At 42.8% G+C, this 20,486-nt stretch overlaps 2 protein-coding genes across 6 annotated transcripts in view; both read left to right on the top strand.

The window, feature by feature from the left end:
- Positions 1–6,610: 6,610 nt before the first annotated feature.
- On the top strand, positions 6,611–10,365 carry LOC125691285 (tubulin alpha-8 chain-like). Its single transcript, XM_048940471.1, has 3 exons — positions 6,611–6,973; positions 7,854–8,534; positions 9,431–10,365. The coding sequence occupies exons 1-3, from the start codon at positions 6,770–6,772 to the stop codon at positions 9,725–9,727; spliced, it is 1,182 nt and encodes a 393-aa protein (XP_048796428.1). The 5' UTR covers positions 6,611–6,769; the 3' UTR covers positions 9,728–10,365.
- A 1,670-nt stretch (positions 10,366–12,035) lies between these two features.
- LOC125691280 (Hermansky-Pudlak syndrome 3 protein-like) overlaps positions 12,036–20,486 on the top strand; it is a 31,951-nt gene continuing 23,500 nt past the window's right edge. For all 5 annotated transcript variants that reach the window (XM_048940457.1, XM_048940460.1, XM_048940456.1 and 2 more), the window contains exons 1-4: positions 12,036–12,367; positions 12,732–13,226; positions 14,894–15,080; positions 17,041–17,127. In XM_048940457.1, the coding sequence (XP_048796414.1) occupies positions 12,145–12,367; positions 12,732–13,226; positions 14,894–15,080; positions 17,041–17,127 (992 nt within the window). In that variant the 5' untranslated portion in view covers positions 12,036–12,144. The remainder of the gene's footprint in view (positions 12,368–12,731; positions 13,227–14,893; positions 15,081–17,040; positions 17,128–20,486) is intronic.

Genomic DNA, 20,486 nt, shown 5'->3' with positions numbered 1-20,486 from the left:
TGAACTAATGGCAAACAGCAGCCACCCTCTCTTCAGAAGGCTGTTACTGTGAGTTTTGTCTTGTACTTTTACTACTTTTCTCTGTCTCAAAATATAGCGCGTGGCATGATGGTGGCCATGCACACAAGGAAGAGAGTTTTCCTAACCCGTGTAGGTACAGCTACTTCATCTTTACTTGCCAAGATAGCATCACTACTGTTTGTTTTAAAAACAGTATCACGTTACAGATTGTTCTTCAGTAACCAAAATACAGATTCTCTTAGCTCCATTCTGCAGGTACTTCTTCCAGCAGCAACCTGGCACTTGATTACATACTCCATTAAAAATTACAGAACTAGAAGCTGGACATTTGTTAATGACAGCTAGAATGGAATGAACAAAGTTGGGTTATTTTAGATTGCTCCAAAGATCTCTTTTTTATTTTCTCAAGAGTTTACAAAAAAAAAAAAACCAGAAAAGCATGACAAGTTTTTATTTTTGCATGAAGATTTCAAGTAACAGAAAAACTCCGTTTACTAAGCCTGAAGAATACAGAACTGAACAAATGCATTCTGCCACGCTGTAGGCACTATGTGTAAAAACCTGGTCAAAACATCAGTGCAATTGGGACTAGAAGATCAAAGCAGTGCTATTACTTTTATCTCTCACTAATGGTAAAGCAGAATGGCAATCATTTAGTGTATGAGCAATCTCACAAATCACATTTGAGACCTAAAATAGCAAGCAAAGGAGTCATTGCTAATCACCTTAATGAGCTAAGGTGCAAACCCAGTTTCAATGAATACATTGAGCCAGCTGATCACAACATAAGGAAAATGAATTCTGCTTCCTAGCTCTTGCTTTACCTGTAGCACTGTCTTTATCTGTAGCACTGCAGAGGCCTTCAGCCAAGAATTTTTTCCATCAAGCTACTCACAAGCATAATTGTCCATCATCTACAACCTTTCCTAGCTGTTAGTTCTGGAACAAGTCCTTGTAGTGCCAGTGTTTGAAAATGGCACTTCGACTGAAGGTAGGAGTCCAGTTTCTTCTTGATGTTATCAAAAGAATCCACTCCCATACAGTCAGCTTGGCCTTGTTCCCACCGAGCCTTGCGTTCTTCTGAAGATATGGTTGGTAATACTGGTGGTGGTGGTGCCGATACCGACATATGGGACACTGCCTCTGTAACCTCTGCCTAAAATAAAAGGCAGACTAAAAAATACAGACAGATTTTGCATACTTTAAGCAAGCAACAGGCCACATAAGAGGGCAACCAAGTAGATGTTCTCATGCATAGCACCAAGCATCACCAACAAGCAGGGACTGTGCAGCTTTCCTAGCAAAATAAAGCAGACTAACAAATCATTCAAGGAAAGAGGTGGGGGAGGGAGGGTCAGGGGCTTAGTTCCTCATACCTCTCTACAAAAGCCACAAGAGAAAGCCAGAGTATAGATCAAGCCTGATAGCTGCAAACAGCTCATTAGAAAAAGTGTACAAGAGATAGAGCACATCTCCAAAGTTCTGTAACTTTAGGCTGAGAAGGATTAAAAACTTGAATCAGTCACTGTACTAATCTGAGACTCAAGTTTGCAGACATACTACTGAATTCTGTTTAAGAACTAGAATAAGCAGCATTGTTTTGGTTTTGCAAGTATCAACATTTATTACTGCAAGTCTATTTAAGTAACCTATTCCCTAATTATTGCAGGCCTACCTAGGTAGGTTGTACCATGCAAGACTGCAAGTGTATGTATACTGCATGCTCAACTGGGGGTTCTCATGTTTGAATAGCTGCAGCACATTAAGGATGAGTTTACTGAAGTTACTACACTGTCATTTCTGGTGCATCATTCTGCACTTAATTTTAAGCATAGCAATCAACTATGCTCCAGACCACTTAATATTCTTCTAATCTGCATTATTCCTTATTCCAGAAATGAAAGAAGAAAAAAAACCAAGAATCTCTGTATCTCACTAACTAATCCACACCCACGCTTTCAGTTGCACAGGAGGGGAAACAAGTGAGATCACACAAAGTCTATTCTGTTTGCATAGGTAGTTTCCACAGGAATATTAAGATACATACCAAGTTTGCACTTGTGGTATTTTCTTCATCAACTTCTTTCTGTTCTAGTAAGGGTAAAATATTAACTGTATAGGTGTCCCACCACATGTTGAGGAATTCTGGGTGAACAATTTTAGGGTCATTGATATTGCCTTCTACACTTTTTGTTCTGGAGTCATACGTATAGTTCCATGGCTTTGTGCTTCCCAGAAAATGCACCTCTTTAGTACTTGAACCAAACCTGTTGGAAAGAGAAAGTCAGAGCCCATAATTTGGAAGTATCTAGAAAACAAGTGCTTTGACTATCAGACAAGAAAAATTAACCTGTGTTTTTGTAAGTATCCAGAAAATAGAAACAGGAATATATTTAGGAGACTAAACACTAAAGGTAGGATTGTCAATGCCTACTGGGGCTGAAAGCATCACTACTTAAAACGCAAACAATTCTACATTACACAGGTCAGAATACAGCTTAAACCTAATGAACTATTTCAGTACTCACAGCCAACTCTTTAGGTAGTGATGATCACAGCTCAGGAGACAGCAGTCTCAAGCAGCCACTGCAATCAGAACTAGTTTTGAAAGTGAAAGAAAGTCTACTGCAAAGTCAGTGATCCAGCTAGCTAAGCATTACAAGCATTATATAGTCAATGTATTAGAGAAACCCTAAATCTTTCCATAGAAGGGAACACCAGAAGGGCCTTCTACAAGAAGGCTGCCTCTGCAAAATAAAGCCTTTTATAATCAAGGCATTTCAGAACTTCTGAACTTCAGAACTTCTTCGAAAAAAAAAAAAGAAAGAAAGAAAGAAAGAAAGAAAGAAAGAAAGAAAAAAGAACCAACACACAAACCAACACATTATCAGGTAGGCAGACATGTTCAAATGTTTACACTCCTCTTAAGAAAACTGCCAGTTCAAAGACACCCGAGAAAGGGAACAAAAATAAAAAAGAAGAAAGAGAGAAAAGACCAAAGTTTAAGTTTCAAGACAGGCCGGTTCTGCAAACATCGTCAGCCGCAATATGGGAAATCTCTGCTCCCTCCATTCAGATTTATACAGGAGAGTATGATTTTTGTTCTAAGTGTACATGATTTTACAGGTTTTTAAAATATTCTATTAATCCTCTAGAATCGTAAACAGCAATAACAGATTGCAGCGATACACCTGCAGACCATTACATGAGAATATGCCACAGGCTGATGTAAAATATTAATTTTGGATGTTATTTGTCATAGCGAATAGAAACAAATGGGATTTTGGTATGAAACACAACTGCCATATTGCTGCCCCATTCTTTTAGAAAAAATATGAGATATGCACCTTCACAGTTGTATCAATGCATGGATCTTCATCACGAGCTGCTGCTGCACTGCACCGCACTGTGTAACACTGCAGGCTCTCACTAGAAGGAAAGAAGAAACACTGATGAAGAAAAAAAGTGAAAACTTGAATTAATCCAGGACAAAAACTAGACAGAATCAGCTCTGTGATGCAGACAGATGGGCATTCTGCACTAAAACATTAATCCACCCAGAATGACCGAAGAGGCTGCGAAGGACTCATAAATGAGCCAAAGAGGAAAATATATTAAAAAAAAAAAAGAAAAAAAAAAGAAAGTTACCTTGTAATGACATGCAGGAACTGTGGAGTAAGAACTGCCTGCTCTGACCTCTCCGAGCACTGGTAAGTAGAAATCAGTTCTACTAACTTCCCAACAGAGTAGAGATATCCAACATGAGGCAAAGAAAAAAAGCAGAAGAGACTCAGTAGTTCTCTCTTCTCAGTTTCCTCATTTGCTGTCATAGAACTCCCTAGACATAACAATAAAAAAGGCATCTCATATACTTCATAAATCAAAACCATTCTGTTTCTTTGTGACCTGATGCCTAAACTACACTCTCAGACGTGCCCAAGTTCCAGACCAGTTTTATTAGTAGCTATTGAAAAGAATATGAACAACAGCATATCAGCAGGTAACAATCAATTTGTTATCTCATCAGAAGTAATTTACAACAGAAGCATGGATGTACTCACAAGTGAAGAATTTCCATAGATCGAACAGCACATGGAAACTGGGAAAAAAGAAACTGGGAAAAAGAGGGGAGATCTAGATGAGATATAAAGAAGTTTTTACAGTAAGGTTGGTGAGGTACTGACACAGGCTGGCCAGAGAGGTGCCCTGTCCCTGCAGACGTGCAAGGTAAGGCTGGATGGGGCTGTAAGCACCTGATCGACCTGTGGGCATCTCCATTCACTGCAGGGGAGTTGGACCAAATGACTTTTAAGTGTCCCTTCCAACTCAAGCAATTCTATGATTCTATAATTCCAGGCAGAGTCATTAGAACTAAATGTCCATGAATGGTACGAGCAGCCTGATCATTCTTAGGTAGGCAAAGCCTGTGTTCAGATTCTACAGACTTTCTTGTTGAAGTCTATAAATCACAAGGGAAAAGTTAGCTGGAGTTGAATAACAAATATCAACTCTTGGAAAGGGTAGATAACTGCAGGACAAGGGGAAATGGTTTGAAGTCGAGGGAGGAAAAATGTAGGGTTGGATGTCAGGGGGAAATTCTTTACTGTGAGAGTGGTGAGGTGCTGGAGAAGCTGCCCAGACAGACTGCGAATGCCCCATCCATCCCTGGAGGTGCTCAAGGCCAGGTTGGATGGGGCCCTGGGCAGCCTGGTCTGGTATGAAATGGGGAGGTTGGTGGCCCTGCACGTGGCAGGGGGGTTGGAGATTCGGGATCCTTGAGGTCCCTTCTGACCCTGACCATTCTGTGAAGTAGCTTCTTCATTTCAGTCACCTGCAGCTTAAATATGGCTTTGCTACCAGAAAACTAGAAACTGGGTGAGCAGGAAAGACGATCTGATATAAAGCATTTTTCCATGGTTATGTTGAGGCTTGAGTGAGTGCATCTCAGTGAAGCCTAAAATTAGTTTTTGCTCCCTTCTATTTTAAAGCTTGAAATAGAGATAACCTGTACCTTAATATTAAGATTTACTTCTCTGATGTCTGCTATTAACTCTGAGAGGTATCCTAATATCATACAATAACACTGAGGATAACTTTATTTATGCGACATAAAAAGTGTCTCTTTCGTGATACAAAATCAGTCACTGAGAACCACTGAGAGTTGTCTTTGAATAGACTTCCTCCTTCAGTGTTGCTAACTGGTATTTTAACTCATACTGCTCCCCCACATGTGCGCTTACCTGCCTGGTAAACAGGGAGGAACTGAACAGAGTGCAGCTTCGTCTCTTCACAAAAGCCAAAAGGGGACTGGTCTGGTGTAAAACGCCTGGAGGGAAAAAACACAACATGGGAAGTCAGTAAGAAGCTATCATCTACTCCAAGCAAGTAAACAGCAACAGCTGTAACACCCAGAGTTGATGTTTTTATACTCAACTATCCTTCATTCCTATTGCTAATACAGTTATCTTAGCAAGGCCAAGAAACACGTAGCACAGCTAGAGGCAACTACCTCAAGTTTTTGCAACCAAAAATCCTTTCTTTGCTCCTCCACAAGTCATGCATTCAATGCTGGGATCTGATGAATGTCACGGAGTTATCTCTAGATCTGTGTCCATGACAGGAGGAGACAGGCCCACAGGCCCAGAAAAGAGGAGGGGAGTGTCAATGGTTTTGGGCCGTTTCAGCCCAATTCTGCGACTAATGGGGCAGGGGACCCAGAGACCCACACCTTAAGAAAGGGAAAAGGGGGACACAAACTCCGACGCTACTTCGACGGGGGCCCACTGTAAGAGCAGCGCTCTTCTCAGAGGAGACGCCGCGGCCAGGCAGCAGCTCCGGGCTCCGCGCTCCGCGCTCGCAGAGGCCACCCGCCCGGCACTGACCTGCACGGCTGTGCGCCATGCGCAGCACGGGGCCCAGGGTGGCGAAGGAGCCCAAGGGCTCGCAGCGGCCCTCGCGGCGTACGGCGAACACCTCCACCCCGCAGCTGGCCGCCGCGCTGGCCACGAACAGCACGTCGCGGCCGCGGCAGAACTGCGCCGGCTCCTGCTTGCAGGGCACTACTCTCTGCGACCCGAACGGGTGCAAGTCGTAAAGCCGCACCATGGCCGCCGAACACCGGCACCGCTCGGAGGTTTCCTGCGGCGGCGCCCCGCCTCGCCACCTTCCGCAGCGCGCGGCGCTCCTCGGGGGCGGGGCGCAGGACGCCGAGCGCAGCTCCGTGCCCCGGGAGGCCCCGCCCGCCCCCTGGACACGCCTCCGCGCCGTCACGCGCCGCTTTGTACGGGTTGCGTTATCGGGTTGCGGCGTCGGTGCTTTCAGGCGTGCTCTTGCATCGCAGCGTGTTGTGCCGTAAGCGGCACCAGCTCCTCGCGCTGCGGATTTCACGAGCGGGAGGCAAACCCGGAACGGAGCGCTGAAGGGAGGCAGGCGGCGAAGCTGCTTCTGATGTTGTGATGATGTGCACCCCTTTCAACAGCAAGTATAATTTAGAATTCAGTTCTTTCCAAGTCACTGCACTACATCCACAGCTTCATTTAATTGCTATCCAGAATGCCTGTGCCTGCAGTGTCGTTCTCTTGAGTTGCCTCCATGTTCCAGGATGCAAATACTGCTTTGTGAGCATCCGATGTTTTCCCCTAAAGAAAGACACTGAAGTTGTACCAACTTCTTGCTGCGTTTGTTCATGGAAGCTGTCTGTAGGTTTTTGACATTTCCTTTTACGTAGTATGTCATCCCTAGGCACCACATGCAGAACTCAGCAGATAAATTTTATGTTGGAATATGTATTTTTTCACTTGTAGATGAAGTACGTACAGGCACATATAGGCAGTTGTTCCACCCTGAGCAGCTCATTACTGGGAAAGAAGATGCAGCTAATAATTATGCCAGAGGCCATTACACCGTTGGAAAAGAGATTGTTGATCTAGTGTTAGACAGCACGCGCAAAGTGGTAAGAATTCGTGCTGCAGATCAATCTTTAAAATAAGTAAGATACAGCTCTAGAGCTACCTGTAGTTACAATTTGTTATGACACTTGTGTTGTTTTTTTTTTTCTGGGGGGGGAGGGAGTTGTTTGTTTTTAAGAATTTTATGCATAGATTATGAAAAACAAAAAACCGGGAACTTGGTCCCATGCCTCCCCCCTCTTGAGTTAAATAAAAATTCAGTCAGTAAAACTTGAAAGTTCTTGTGATGTGGAACATCATGATTTGAAGATATTTTAAGGATACCTCAGAAGTGCGTTATAAAATCTTTAGACTGTAAGCACTTGTTTGTTATTTTTAACCTGAATCGCACCATTATGTGTCATTCAAAATATTTCCAGTACCCTGAAACTCAGATTTTGGTTGGACGTTCAGTAATTTCACATGTCTTTCTAGGTTTCCATAACCTGGTGTAATGTAAGAAATTCACTTAGCATGATGTGAATCAAAGTGAAGTAGTGATTGCCTATCTGAAGTTGTAAAAATACTTTTTTTCCAAACCAAATTGATACTTGCTGCCATACAGAGTACAATAGTAGTTTAAAAGCTGCAAGCCTGCTGTAATTTCTAATAACCTTTCGCAGTGGTGCACAACTGCTCTTGCTTTTAGTAGGATAAAAAATGCATAAAGGAAAATGCTCCATTCAAATGAGAAAATACTCATATTCAGAACAAGGTGTGCTGTGGTGGTTTTAAGTAAAAGATATGCAAGAAAAAAAGTTACCTTTTAAAACAAACGATGAGGAAATAATTGCTTTTGAGTGTTTATTTTAATGTTGATGATTTTGGAAAAGGTAATAATAAATATATGTTTTTTCTCTCTTGCTTTTTTCCATCCTATTATAGGCTGATCTGTGCACTGGGCTGCAAGGTTTCCTTATCTTTCACAGTTTTGGAGGAGGCACTGGTTCAGGGTTTACATCTCTGCTCATGGAAAGGCTCTCTGTTGACTATGGCAAAAAATCTAAACTAGAATTTGCAATTTATCCAGCACCACAGGTTTCTACTGCTGTAGTGGAACCTTACAATTCAGTTTTAACTACGCATACAACACTGGAGCATTCAGACTGCGCATTCATGGTAGATAATGAAGCCGCTTATGATATATGTCGTCGCAACCTGGACATAGAACGTCCCACTTATACCAATTTAAATCGACTAATTGCGCAAATTGTTTCATCCATCACAGCTTCACTACGTTTTGATGGAGCCCTTAATGTAGATCTGACAGAATTTCAAACTAACCTTGTTCCGTACCCACGAATCCATTTCCCCTTGGTAACATATGCCCCTATCATCTCTGCTGAAAAAGCCTACCATGAGCAGTTATCCGTGGCTGAAATTACCAATGCTTGCTTTGAACCAGCCAACCAGATGGTAAAATGTGACCCACGTCATGGTAAATACATGGCCTGCTGTATGTTATACAGAGGTGATGTTGTCCCTAAAGATGTCAACGCAGCTATCGCTACTATCAAGACTAAACGTACCATTCAGTTTGTGGATTGGTGCCCAACTGGATTCAAGGTACTTTGATAACTTCTGAAGTGCTTGATCTTGGAAATAGTAGGAATTACGTGATATTTGGAGGTAGCGGTCATTGTACTGTACTGTAACGTTCCTGTTACTGAACTGCTTACATTTCAGATTATATTCTTAAATATAATTCCCTGATACTTTAACTCAGATGAAAATTCTAAAACAAGTTACAGAATAGCAGTCACGGTTTTTGTAGGAACAGGCAGTACTGAGTGTCTGAAAATAATTTACAAGCAGGTAGTACTGAAAAGCAATGCCAGGTTTTACTGCAAGTCTTCAAAAATCTCGGGAGCTTTGTACAGAAGGAATATAGGCAAGCCCCAAGCAAAGGTAGAAACACTACATTAAGTTATTGAATTCAGTGCAGTAATTTCCCAACAATGGTTTTGAGATACCTTGAAGTGGCAGACGCTATCAGTTTCCGGACATGTGGAGCCTGACTGCTATCACTAGAGCAAACCTATTTTTTTCGTTGTGATTCATTTAAACGTAGGCTCCTGTAAGTCGCCTTTTTACTAGATGAATATCAGGTTGTTCAGCTACTTCTGCTTGTTCTCAGTTGACTGGCAGTGTCACCTTCCGGACAAGAGGTCCATCCTTCCAGCTACTGTGCATGCATTCAGGACTTGCAAAGACCTAGATTCTTATGTTCTTTGTAGAGTCCAGTAAGCTCTTATGATCTTGGAAAAATAACCTCTAGGCCAATGTAGCTAACGCTGGACCAGTTTGACCAGATCCTGAATTTAGGATTTAGTGAAATATTTTGATGAAGCGCAAAATAATTTTATTTAATTGTTCACAGTTGTGGCTACTGTTGTTGTTAACAGAAATAAGTCTTCAGTGCTTCCCAGTAATTAAAGACGTTCTCACTTGTTTTCTTGAAGGTGGGCATTAACTACCAGCCTCCAACTGTGGTGCCAGGTGGCGACCTTGCAAAGGTGCAGAGAGCTGTATGTATGCTGAGTAATACCACTGCCATTGCTGAAGCATGGGCTCGTCTCGACCATAAATTCGATTTGATGTATGCCAAACGTGCCTTTGTACATTGGTACGTTGGGGAAGGAATGGAGGAAGGAGAATTTTCCGAAGCCCGGGAAGATCTGGCTGCCCTTGAAAAAGATTATGAAGAAGTTGGGATAGACTCTGTAGAAGCAGAGGCTGAAGAAGAGGATGAATACTGAAAATGCGGAAGTAATAGAAAGTGTGTTCTGTAACAGCAACAAATGAATTGCAGAATCCTGTTCGCTTGCTTGCTTGTTTTCAGATGCACTTTTAAATGTTGTACTGTTCCTTTTTTTCTTTGTTACTGTTTACACACACAGTTGCTGCGTAAGAACCGTTTGAAATTACAGTTCTTGGTAGCATCTAGTCTTGCACAACGTAAAGATTAAATTACAAACTTGTGTACGTGTCTGTAACACTGTATTTATCTATTTATCTATTTATCAATTGATCTAACTGTAGTAAGGGTAAGTGCCATTACACTTTTGGTCTGAACTAGAATATTTGCTAAAAGCACCAAACTTGCTACTTAAAAAAATAAAATTAAAAAAAAAAATGGGGAGACTCAGCAGACCAAAGGTAAAATTTTCCAACCAGCGTGCCCCCTTACACTCAGTTCCACCTTAGATAGAAGGAAAAGAAAATGTCAGATGACCTGCTTTACAATAGTCATGTTTTGAATTCCTACACTGACCTATGAAATACTTATGTGTCCTTTAATGCACAACTCTGTGGACACTGTAAGCTTTGATCAGTTAATAAAAATTGGTCTTTTTTTTTTACCTGTTCTTACTGTTGGCAGAAAATACAACTTCTGTTTGCGGGCAGTTATTTTGTGGTGTGGTTTTTTTGTTTCTGGCTGGTTGGGTGGGTTGGGTTTGGTTTTTCAGAAAAGCCGTATGGTTTTCAGTGAAAAGGACTGGATGCAACTGACTGGTGTTAAGTAGCAGATGCTTCTCTTCACAGATTGTGTGTTCTTTTTTTTTTTCTAGGTGGAATGTCATTTGAGGCAACCTCTACAAAACCTGCTTTGTAGTGCTGTAATTTTACACTGTCTGATAGTAACAGTACACATCCCAAAAGCCTTCAGTTTTAGTCCAATCTAGCTACACTGTTTCAGCTAGTATTTCTGGTTAAAGTTAATAGGGATATCTCTGGATAAAGAGAAGGAGAATATATCTTCGTGCTTTTAATGTAACAGTTAACTCTCTACTAACTAGAATAGTATTCTGCAGCAGACATTTTAAAATCTCAATTAAAGCTAATGCACCAGATCTGGTTTATTTGCTGAGTATTCTGCTTTTGTAATTTAAAAAATACCAAAAAAGCATACAGTGATGTACGTGCTATTTTTACTTTACCAAAGGATGAACTTCTGTCTCATGCCTGTAACAATTTCTAAGCTTTTACATTTTACTTTCTTAACATGGAACTTCTTTGTACGCTAGTAGGAAAAAAGAAAGAGATGGATGACTTTGAATACTCGAGAAAGTATTACTGAAAGCCTGCAACTGAATTCTAAATTATACTTGCTGTTGAAAGGGATGCACATCATCACAACATCAGAAGCAGCTTCAAAACAATCTTCAGAGCAGGAAACCACAGTATTACAAAGTACAGAGCTACTGGTTCCTTGAATTCAGATAGTGCCAGCCCAAACACTGGTCCTGTTCGTAACTACAAACTGAGTCTTCTGCTGCTGTCGTCTCTCGTACAGGTACAGGAGGAGCTGAGGATTCTAGCGATAAACCAGTAACCAGTGCCGTCTAGGTCCATCTTAAGTTTAACAGTTGAGCACTTACCTGCACCTAATAAGCAAGGAAGGGCTCTCTCGTGAGTAGCCTGCCATTTGAGCACTATCGTGGCTTTCGAAAATCACACACTGAATTCTACCTCGAACAGGCTCCTTAGTTACATTGCTCAAGCCTCAGGATGGATGAAGAATCAGCATCACTGACAGCATTATTACTTCATCTTTGTATTAACTGAATCCATCCTTAGAAGCGCGCTGATTGACAGGAGGAAGGTGCTGTTAACACTGGGGATGACAGCCTTGGGGGGGGTCCTGGATCTACGGGAGCATTGGACAATCATCAACGGCATGCAGTTCAACAAAGGTAAACGCCAGCTTCTACATCTGGCTCGGAGAGACGCCGGCCAGCTTGGCAGCTGGGCAGCTGGAGAGCCGCTCAGAAACAGCACTCGCCGTCCACAGCGGCACTTCCCGCTCCCACGGCGCCGCTCCTCGCGCCGCCTGCCTCCCTTCAGCGCTCCGTTCCGGGTTTGCCTCCCGCTCGCGAAATCCGCAGCGCGAGGAGCTGGCGCCGCTTACGGCACAACACGCTGCGATGCAAGAGCACGCCTGAAAGCACCGACGCCGCAACCCGATAAGGCAACCCGTACAAAGCGGCGCGTGACGGCGCGGAGGCGTGTCCAGGGGGCGGGCGGGGCCTCCCGGGGCACGGAGCTGCGCTCGGCGTCCTGCGCCCCGCCCCCGAGGAGCGCCGCGCGCTGCGGAAGGGCGCGCGGAGGCGGAAGGTGGCGAGGCGGGGCGCCGCCGCAGGAAACCTCCGAGCGGTGCCGGTGTTCGGCGGCCATGGTGCGGCTTTACGACTTGCACCCGTTCGGGTCGCAGAGAGTAGTGCCCTGCAAGCAGGAGCCGGCGCAGTTCTGCCGCGGCCGCGACGTGCTGTTCGTGGCCAGCGCGGCGGCCAGCTGCGGGGTGGAGGTGTTCGCCGTACGCCGCGAGGGCCGCTGCGAGCCCTTGGGCTCCTTCGCCACCCTGGGCCCCGTGCTGCGCATGGCGCACAGCCGTGCAGGTCAGTGCCGGGCGGGTGGCCTCTGCGAGCGCGGAGCGCGGAGCCCGGAGCTGCTGCCTGGCCGCGGCGTCTCCTCTGAGAAGAGCGCTGCTCTTACAGTGGGCCCCCGTCGAAGTAGCGTCGGAGCTCTGGAGCCGTGTGTTTTCCTTTAACAGTACGTGAAGTACGTTTACCTAGCGAATTAATTTGCGCTCGAGATCTCTCATTGAAGAAAACCCAGTAAAGGCTGTACTCTGGAACGCTATGTGAGAGCTGAGAATTTAAGATACTTTTTGTAATGTATTTTATTGGGTTCGCAGGTAAGCAGCTCAAACGCTGTCATGTGTTCTTTAACGACTTAACAGTCCTTCTGCTTTCCCTTAAGGAGACTATTTGGTGACGATTGAAGAGAAAAGGAAAGCAACTTTCCTAAGAGCTTATGTGAACTGGCGATGCATGTCTGCAGGCAGTTCTCGTGTTTGTGTCCGGATGGTGGGTCACAAGATGGAGGAGTCGTACACCAAAACCTTAAAAGAGCAGATGTCGATAGTGGAAATGGCACTTTCAGATCCTCCGCTGTGTATTTCATGTTGTCCTGTACATGGAGATCTTCTTGTGGGCTGCAGGAATAAGCTAGTCATGTTCTGTTTGAAATACCTGGTCATAAACCAGAATTTGACAGTATTAGACTTTGAACGCTCCTTGATTTTACACACTGATAACTTCATTCCTGCCGAAGTTGCGTTTTGCGCTTGGCACATAGCGATAACAACAGAGTTGGATGTTCTAATCCTGAAACTGGACCTGGTCCAGCATAGTGCAGACAGGGGAGAGCAATGCGCATATCAAGTTAGTACAACAGAAAAGCTGGTGGATGGAGGTAAGTACAGATATTGAACTTTTTCAGACTGAGAATCTGCTGATTACTGTCATTCATAAAGAAGGCTCAAGCGTGATGTCATTCCATACTGCCTGCTTGCAATGTGTGGGCATTAACCTGATTAGCTCCCACCTAAAAATCAGATCAACAGCAGTGTATGGGAACTGCTGAGTCTCGGCCTGAACCTCTGATTAATCACCTGAGGTGAGCCATGAGTCAGCCAGAGGAGCACAGGTGAAGGCAATTCACCCCTCCTGGACCTATTTAAGAGCTGGCTACGAGAGGGGAAGGATCTCTTCTGGAGATCCCCTCTTTTGGTGTCTTCTGGTGAGCTCAACCCAAGGGTAAGCTCTTCCACTTATTCTCTTTTTGTGATCCTTGTCTGCTTTGCCTTACTCTCTTGATTATATTGCGATTATAACATCCTGATATCTATTGATTATACACAATTATATTGTGATTATAACATCTTGGTTATCCAAGCAGAAAGCTGTTAGAAAATCTTTCATTTATAATTTAAGAAATTTTAAAAGGTTTGTGCTTCTTGAAATGGAAACTACACCTTAAAAAAAAAAAAAAAAAAAAAAAAAAAAAAAAAGGTCAATAAAATTTCAGATGGGAAAGATATCAAATGGAGTTTTCTTCATTGGTGGACAATGGATTTTAGCGCAGACAAGTCACACTGGGTTGTTTTCAATACTTAAAGCCAAATAGAAAAGCTCAAAACATTTTTGGGTGCAATTAGGATTTGTTTTCTGGAACTTAGGTGTGTTGAAGATCACACAACCTTGTATCATAGCTACCTTTTTCTTTCTGAAAACCTTTTCAACCAAATGACAACATTTTTTTTATTTGTTATTTGGCTGTTTACAGCACAGGTTGCTTTGGATTTGCCTTATACTGAGCAGCTTGCCTTTTAATAGAGTCACAAAATGGGTGGGTTGGTAGGGAGCTCAGAGTCCGTCCAGTTCCAACCCCTGCTGTGGGCAGGGGCACCTCCCATAGACAAGGTGCCCAAACCCATCCAGCCTGGCCCTGACTGCCCCCAGGGATAGGGCACCTACAGCTGCCCTGGGCAGCAGTGCCAGGCCCTCGCTGCCCTCTGAGAGAAGAATTTCTTTCTTATGTCTGATGTAACTCTGCTCTGTCTCGGTTTAAAGCCATTACACCACGTCACGTCTCTCCACGTGCATGGAAAAAGTCTCTTCATCTTTTTCATAAGCCCTGTTTAGCTATTGGAAGGCCACGATCATTTTTCCCCGGAGCCTTCTCCAGCAACCCCGGCTGTCAGCCTGTCCCTGCAGCAGAGGCACTCAGCCTCTGGGCATCCCTGCGGGCTCCTGTGTCCCCACTCCTACAGGCCTGTGTTCCTGTGCTGGGGCCCGGAGCTGAATGTAGCTCTGTGAAGGACTGGGGGAGCAGAGGGTGAGAACCACCTCCTTTGCCCTGCTGGCTTCATTTCTGAGGCAGCCCAGGGTATGGTTTCTGTGAAAAGTCGATTGTTCTTGTTTTCTAGTGTAGCTCGTCTCAAAACGTCATAGTTTGTGGAAGCCAATGCTAATTGGTTTCCTGTAGTTGCAGTTTTTAGTCGATATTGTATCAGTGTCAGTGTTTTCTTATTGCTAAATGGAATTGTTTGAACACTTTGATACATTTCCATTGTTTAGGTATAAAAGATGAAGACCTTGCAGCTCATAGTTTGCAGCTTGAATTAGATGAGTTTGTCATATGTCAGAAGCCAGTGGAACTGCTTGGGGAAGAAAGTAAGCTTTGTAAGATACCCATCACACTTGAGTCCACAGAGTTGTCTGCAGAAGGCAAGAAGCACTTTCAAGTGCAGTATCTCCTTTTCAGGTATTACAAATGCATTTTCCCCTGCAAGGGTTAACTGCTATGTTAGTAATTCCATGTAACCAAAATGAGCTCACATCTTGCTGAAAGGAAAATCCTGGTGTTTTGGCTTCTGGGATGTTTGTGTGCTGTGTATTTTTTATGTTGTTGCTTTTTTTTTTTTTTTTGTCTGCTGAGAAGATAACTGTGATGCAAATGAAGATCCTTACTTGGCCTTGTGAATCCTAAGCTTTATTTAATGTTGTGCAAGTGGCTAGTTAGTACAGTTAAATGCGATTTAACTGGTGATTTTGCAGTATTGGTGATGTTTAATACCGGTTTTCATTGTACATCCTTGTATTCCATGAAGGGCACACATGACAGCTTCGCTTGTGATGTATCAGGAGGGATGGTATTTTCTCAGCATACTGGATGACAAAATAGTTTAGATTGGAAGGGACTTGCTGAGTCCCTCTCCTTAACATCTCCCTGCTTGGGCAGGATCAGCTGGACTAGGCTTTCCAGGACTCGATCCAGCTGAGTTTGAGTAGCTCCTTACTGGGCAGCCTTTTCCAGCATTTGGCCACCCACAGTTCTTATACTTTCATGCCAAACTAGCAGAGCAGTTTTACACACCTTATTCTGGAGTAACTTGTGTGCAATTTTCTTAATATTTACAACAAGCCTACTACAAAATGTGACAGTCAGAAATAATCACCAGTCCTGACAGCGATCAAGGCACTGCCTTCTGCTTGTTTGTTCTGTGGGGTTCAACTCCAGCTGAAGCGGTGGTTACTTAAGTGCTTTTTACCAAAAAAAAAAGTTCTCCCTTTGTGCAGCTGGGAACGGGGAGTTTACTAAGTATCTTCAGCCCTAAAAAACAACACCTTTGGTTTTGTTAGTAATCAAATCCTTTAAACTTTTATCTAAAACTGTTGAAGCATTGGTATTGCAGTCCAGCTGTGAATTGCAAAGCAAGGCAAAGGATGAGATGCAATAGGAAAGACAAGTAGGACTGAGGGCTGCGCCATGTTACATTGTGTTCAGTTGAAGAAGGGATGGGGAAAAAAGAAAAGTTAAATAATGGTTCAGATCCATTTTAGTGTGTGTTCAGCACTGTCATGGCTTTACCATTTTTGTTACTCCACATCATAACATCATGAAAAGCACTGGGAGTTAAGGAGTTAATGCCCCATTTCTGTGGACTGCCAATTTTCCAGGTACCCGATTCTCAGAAGAGAAGAATTGCATACCCCAGAGGACTTTGCATTCAGAGGGGGAGATAAAACTCCTTGCAGGTCACGGGACTGGTCTCGTTTTTTTTGCTGCCTGGCGGCGTGTGTGGCTTGCTCCCCAGCCATTTCGCTTTCAATTCAATTTCAATAAGGCCTTTGGTTTTGGACACTCTCTCTGTCTCATTTTATTTGATTTATTAGCCTCGGTTCTAATTATACATTGTATTATATTGTGTTATCTTGCATTCCAATATCAAATGTAGTAAGTTAACCTTCCTCCTCAGATCGTTGCCACTGTTCATTTGTAGGCCCGTCTCCCTGCCCTTCCCCCTTTTCCCTTTCTTAAGGTGTGGGTCTCTGGGTCCCCTGCCCCATTAGTCGCAGAATTGGGCTGAAACGGCCCAAAACCATTGACACTCCCCTCCTCTTTTCTGGGCCTGTGGGCCTGTCTCCTCCTGTCATGGACACAGATCTAGAGATAACTCCGTGACATTCATCAGATCCCAGCATTGAATGCATGACTTGTGGAGGAGCAAAGAAAGGATTTTTGGTTGCAAAATCTTGAGGTAGTTGCCTCTAGCTGTGCTACGTGTTTCTTGGCCTTGCTAAGATAACTGTATTAGCAATAGGAATGAAGGATAGTTGAGTATAAAAACATCAACTCTGGGTGTTACAGCTGTTGCTGTTTACTTGCTTGGAGTAGATGATAGCTTCTTACTGACTTCCCATGTTGTGTTTTTTCCCTCCAGGCGTTTTACACCAGACCAGTCCCCTTTTGGCTTTTGTGAAGAGACGAAGCTGCACTCTGTTCAGTTCCTCCCTGTTTACCAGAAAGCGTATGTTCAAACTTCTAAGAAGATTTTCAGCGCATATATAAACTAATGTCTTGTAACGTAACGAACGGAGTGAACTTGAAAGGTTTTTCTAAATGGAGTCCACTGTTGTGATTTAATATACTGTGTGTGGTTCTACCCTTTAAAAAAAATAAGCTGAATTTCTAGTAATTAAATGAATCATCATATGATGAAAGATGAGCATCGTAAACTGTACTGGTAACTTAAATCACTGACTCCCAGTGTAACGTTAACATGGATTCAGAGTAAGCACGTTCAACAGCTCACCTGCAGAAGGGAGAATCAGAGCTCCAATACTGGATACTGCTTGTTAGAGCTCTAGCCAAAGACAATAGCTCTTGAGTCATCTTAAGCTGAACATCAGCATGTAATTGTTGATATTGTTCCTGTCTAGATAATTTGCCTTAATCACTCAAATTACTTAGATTAACTACCAGTTGTTAAATACTCTTATCAAACGTTCACTTAAACAGAGTGGAAAAAGACTTGCCTAGAGCTAGAATTCTCACCCAAGATTCTTTCTGAATCTGAGTTCCCCAATAGTAAAAGGGAACAAAGACAATATATTATTGTATACTTCCAGCATAAGGAAGAAGCTGACTCTTCCTTAACAGTAGTAAATTAGGCTTGCGAGTAAATACTCTGGTGGTGGCAAGGTCACTCTGCTGAAACAGACAGAAGGAAAGGGGACAGCAGGAAAAGCAAGCTGTAATGTTACACCCAAACCCATATTCATTAAGAGCTGTGAATGCTGGGGGAGGGGGAAATACCAATTGCATGAAAACAATCTGATCTTTGAATGACATGAAGCTATTAGTGTCTAAAGCAGCAGCTGGCGTAAGCAGGACTGTGCTGGCTCAAGATCAAACTATGTCTTGTGATCAGAACAGCATCTGAAATACTGTCATGCTACAAGTGGAATACTTATGCAAGCCTGAGAATGACTAAGTAGTTCAATAACATCTGATAAGCTAACACCTATTGTAAAAATGAGTTCTTTTCATGGCTGCTTGCTTCGTGGTCACATAACCTTAAATTTACAAATGATCTTGTCACCAGAATGGACTTATTGAACTGGGTGCTCCTGATAAAGATTCTGTATAACTGATTCAATCTGTTGCCTAGCTGAACTCAGGAGACCTTCAGAAACTGTTACGCTGGAAGGACAGCCCTTTTAAGTAGAACATTGTTTTTAGCAGGTGGAACAACTTCTCTTGGTTAGATCAGCAGTTACTCAGTAATCATCAGTTGACATAGACTGAAATCTAAATGTACTGATATCAATAGCAGAGTCCTTTGTAGCATTGTACAGCAAGACTAAATTTCACAGCAGGTATCGGTAATCCCTTCTCCAGTGGAAACTGCCAACTTAGGACAAATGGTGTCTAACTTCAAAACATTGTCTTTTGTGAGAGATGAGGCAAGAAAGATTAGTTGCTCTGACAAGTGTAGACGCAAAGCTTTCTAACAGTTCAGCTTAAATATCGAAGAAAGTACTGCATCTAGAAAGCAGATACTGAGGATATCCTGGAAGTCTGGCATCTGTCATTTGTTGTACATGTCTTCAGTGGAAGGAATACTAAGAATACACTTCATTTGCAGAAACAGTGTAACACAAAACTTCAAGTAGCCTTGATTTTAAGCAGTGACAAGTTTCTTCAGAGTGACAGCCTAAGATGAAGAAAACTAGATAGCGGTGTCACAACTAATAACTGAGGTAGCCCTACTAAGCTGAATCTTGACATGTGGGTTTTAAGGTTAGAGCTTGGGAAATGACCTCCTCCAGGCAGGTTGTTTGCTTGCAGTTATTGCAATTCTAGGCAGTTTCACACGTGCATGGGTTTTCATTCAGAATCAGCTGTGTTTGAAACATTGGGAATAGTCAAGTATTTCACAGTAGCAATGCATATTGCTTTGCTTTGTATATTTTCAAGTATTTGAAATGTACCTGTGCAGCCTCTATGTAGAAGAATTCAAATATCCAAATCCCAGTCAAGAGGACCAGAATATGCTTGATTAAGAAGTTATTAGACAAAGCTGCTTGGTATTATCCTTCTTAAAGGAAATCCTGACTTGACACAAACAGTTGCTGTTACTAGAGAATTCCCTGAAAACTGACTCAAGGTAAACTCTATTTCTGGCATTAGATGAGGGTTCCCCTGAAAGTAATGCCTGCAATTGTATTTTGGCCCATGACACCAGAGGTGGATGTCGGTGGTGCAGCAGTAGAGGCTGAACCAGTGTTCCATTAGGTTTTTGTTGCCATGTGGCATATGGTAGCAGAGGAGCAGTCTGACAGAATGGTGTCTGATATGGAAGTGCGGATGAAGCAAAGGTATGGAATTGAATTGCTCCATATGGGGAAATAATGGTACCCTTTGACATCCATTATGCTCACCGAATATGTATGGAAACCAAACAGTGGATATCAGCACATTGAGGCAGTGGGTGGTGCATTTCAGCAGTGGCAACAGATTTGTGAAAGACTAGCTGAGTTCTGGACAGCCATGCAGATTTTTGCAAGTGTGGCATGCAGGCTCTTATTGCTGGCGAAAATGCATAGCGAGTGGTGGTGACAGTGTTGAAAAAGTGTTTTGTAGCTGATAATTCTGTGCAATACTGTTATTGTGTTCTTCATAGCTGATGTAGTTTCCATGGAAATAAATAGGAGGCATTACTTTCAGAGCAACCTATGTAGAATAATGGAATAAATGCTGTATCTTTTAAGTTCTTTACTGCAGGAGATGGATCTCATTAATATTATTATTCATTAATATTAACATTCTCATTAATATTAATATTCACAATGCAAAAAGAACATAGTGGTAACAGTTGGAACAAAGCTTGATGCCTATATTGAAATGGGAGTTAAGATAGCTCAAGAAACTTAACTAAATCCTATTTTTTGTTATTAAAATAAGTAATGGTTGGCTTTCTAGCAAGACTTTGCAGTGAGATCAGAAGTTCTGAAATGCCTTGATTATAAAAGGCTTTATTTTGCAGAGGCAGCCTTCTTGTAGAAGGCCCTTCTGGTGTTCCCTTCTATGGAAAGATTTAGGGTTTCTCTAATACATTGACTATATAATGCTTGTAATGCTTAGCTAGCTGGATCACTGACTTTGCAGTAGACTTTCTTTCACTTTTAAAACTAGCTCTGATTGCAGTGGCTGCTTGAGACTGCTGTCTCCTGAGCTGTGATCATCACTACCTAAAGAGTTGGCTGTGAGTACTTAAATAGTTCATTAGGTTTAAGCTGTATTCTGACCTGTGTAATGTAGAATTGTTTGCGTTTTAAGTAGTGATGCTGTCAGCCCCAGTAGGCATTGGCAATCCTACCTTTA

Source organism: Lagopus muta, chromosome 3 (genome assembly GCF_023343835.1).
Source record: "Lagopus muta isolate bLagMut1 chromosome 3, bLagMut1 primary, whole genome shotgun sequence".
Lineage (NCBI taxonomy): Eukaryota > Metazoa > Chordata > Aves > Galliformes > Phasianidae > Lagopus > Lagopus muta.
This window is presented reverse-complemented; position numbering and strand designations above follow the sequence as displayed.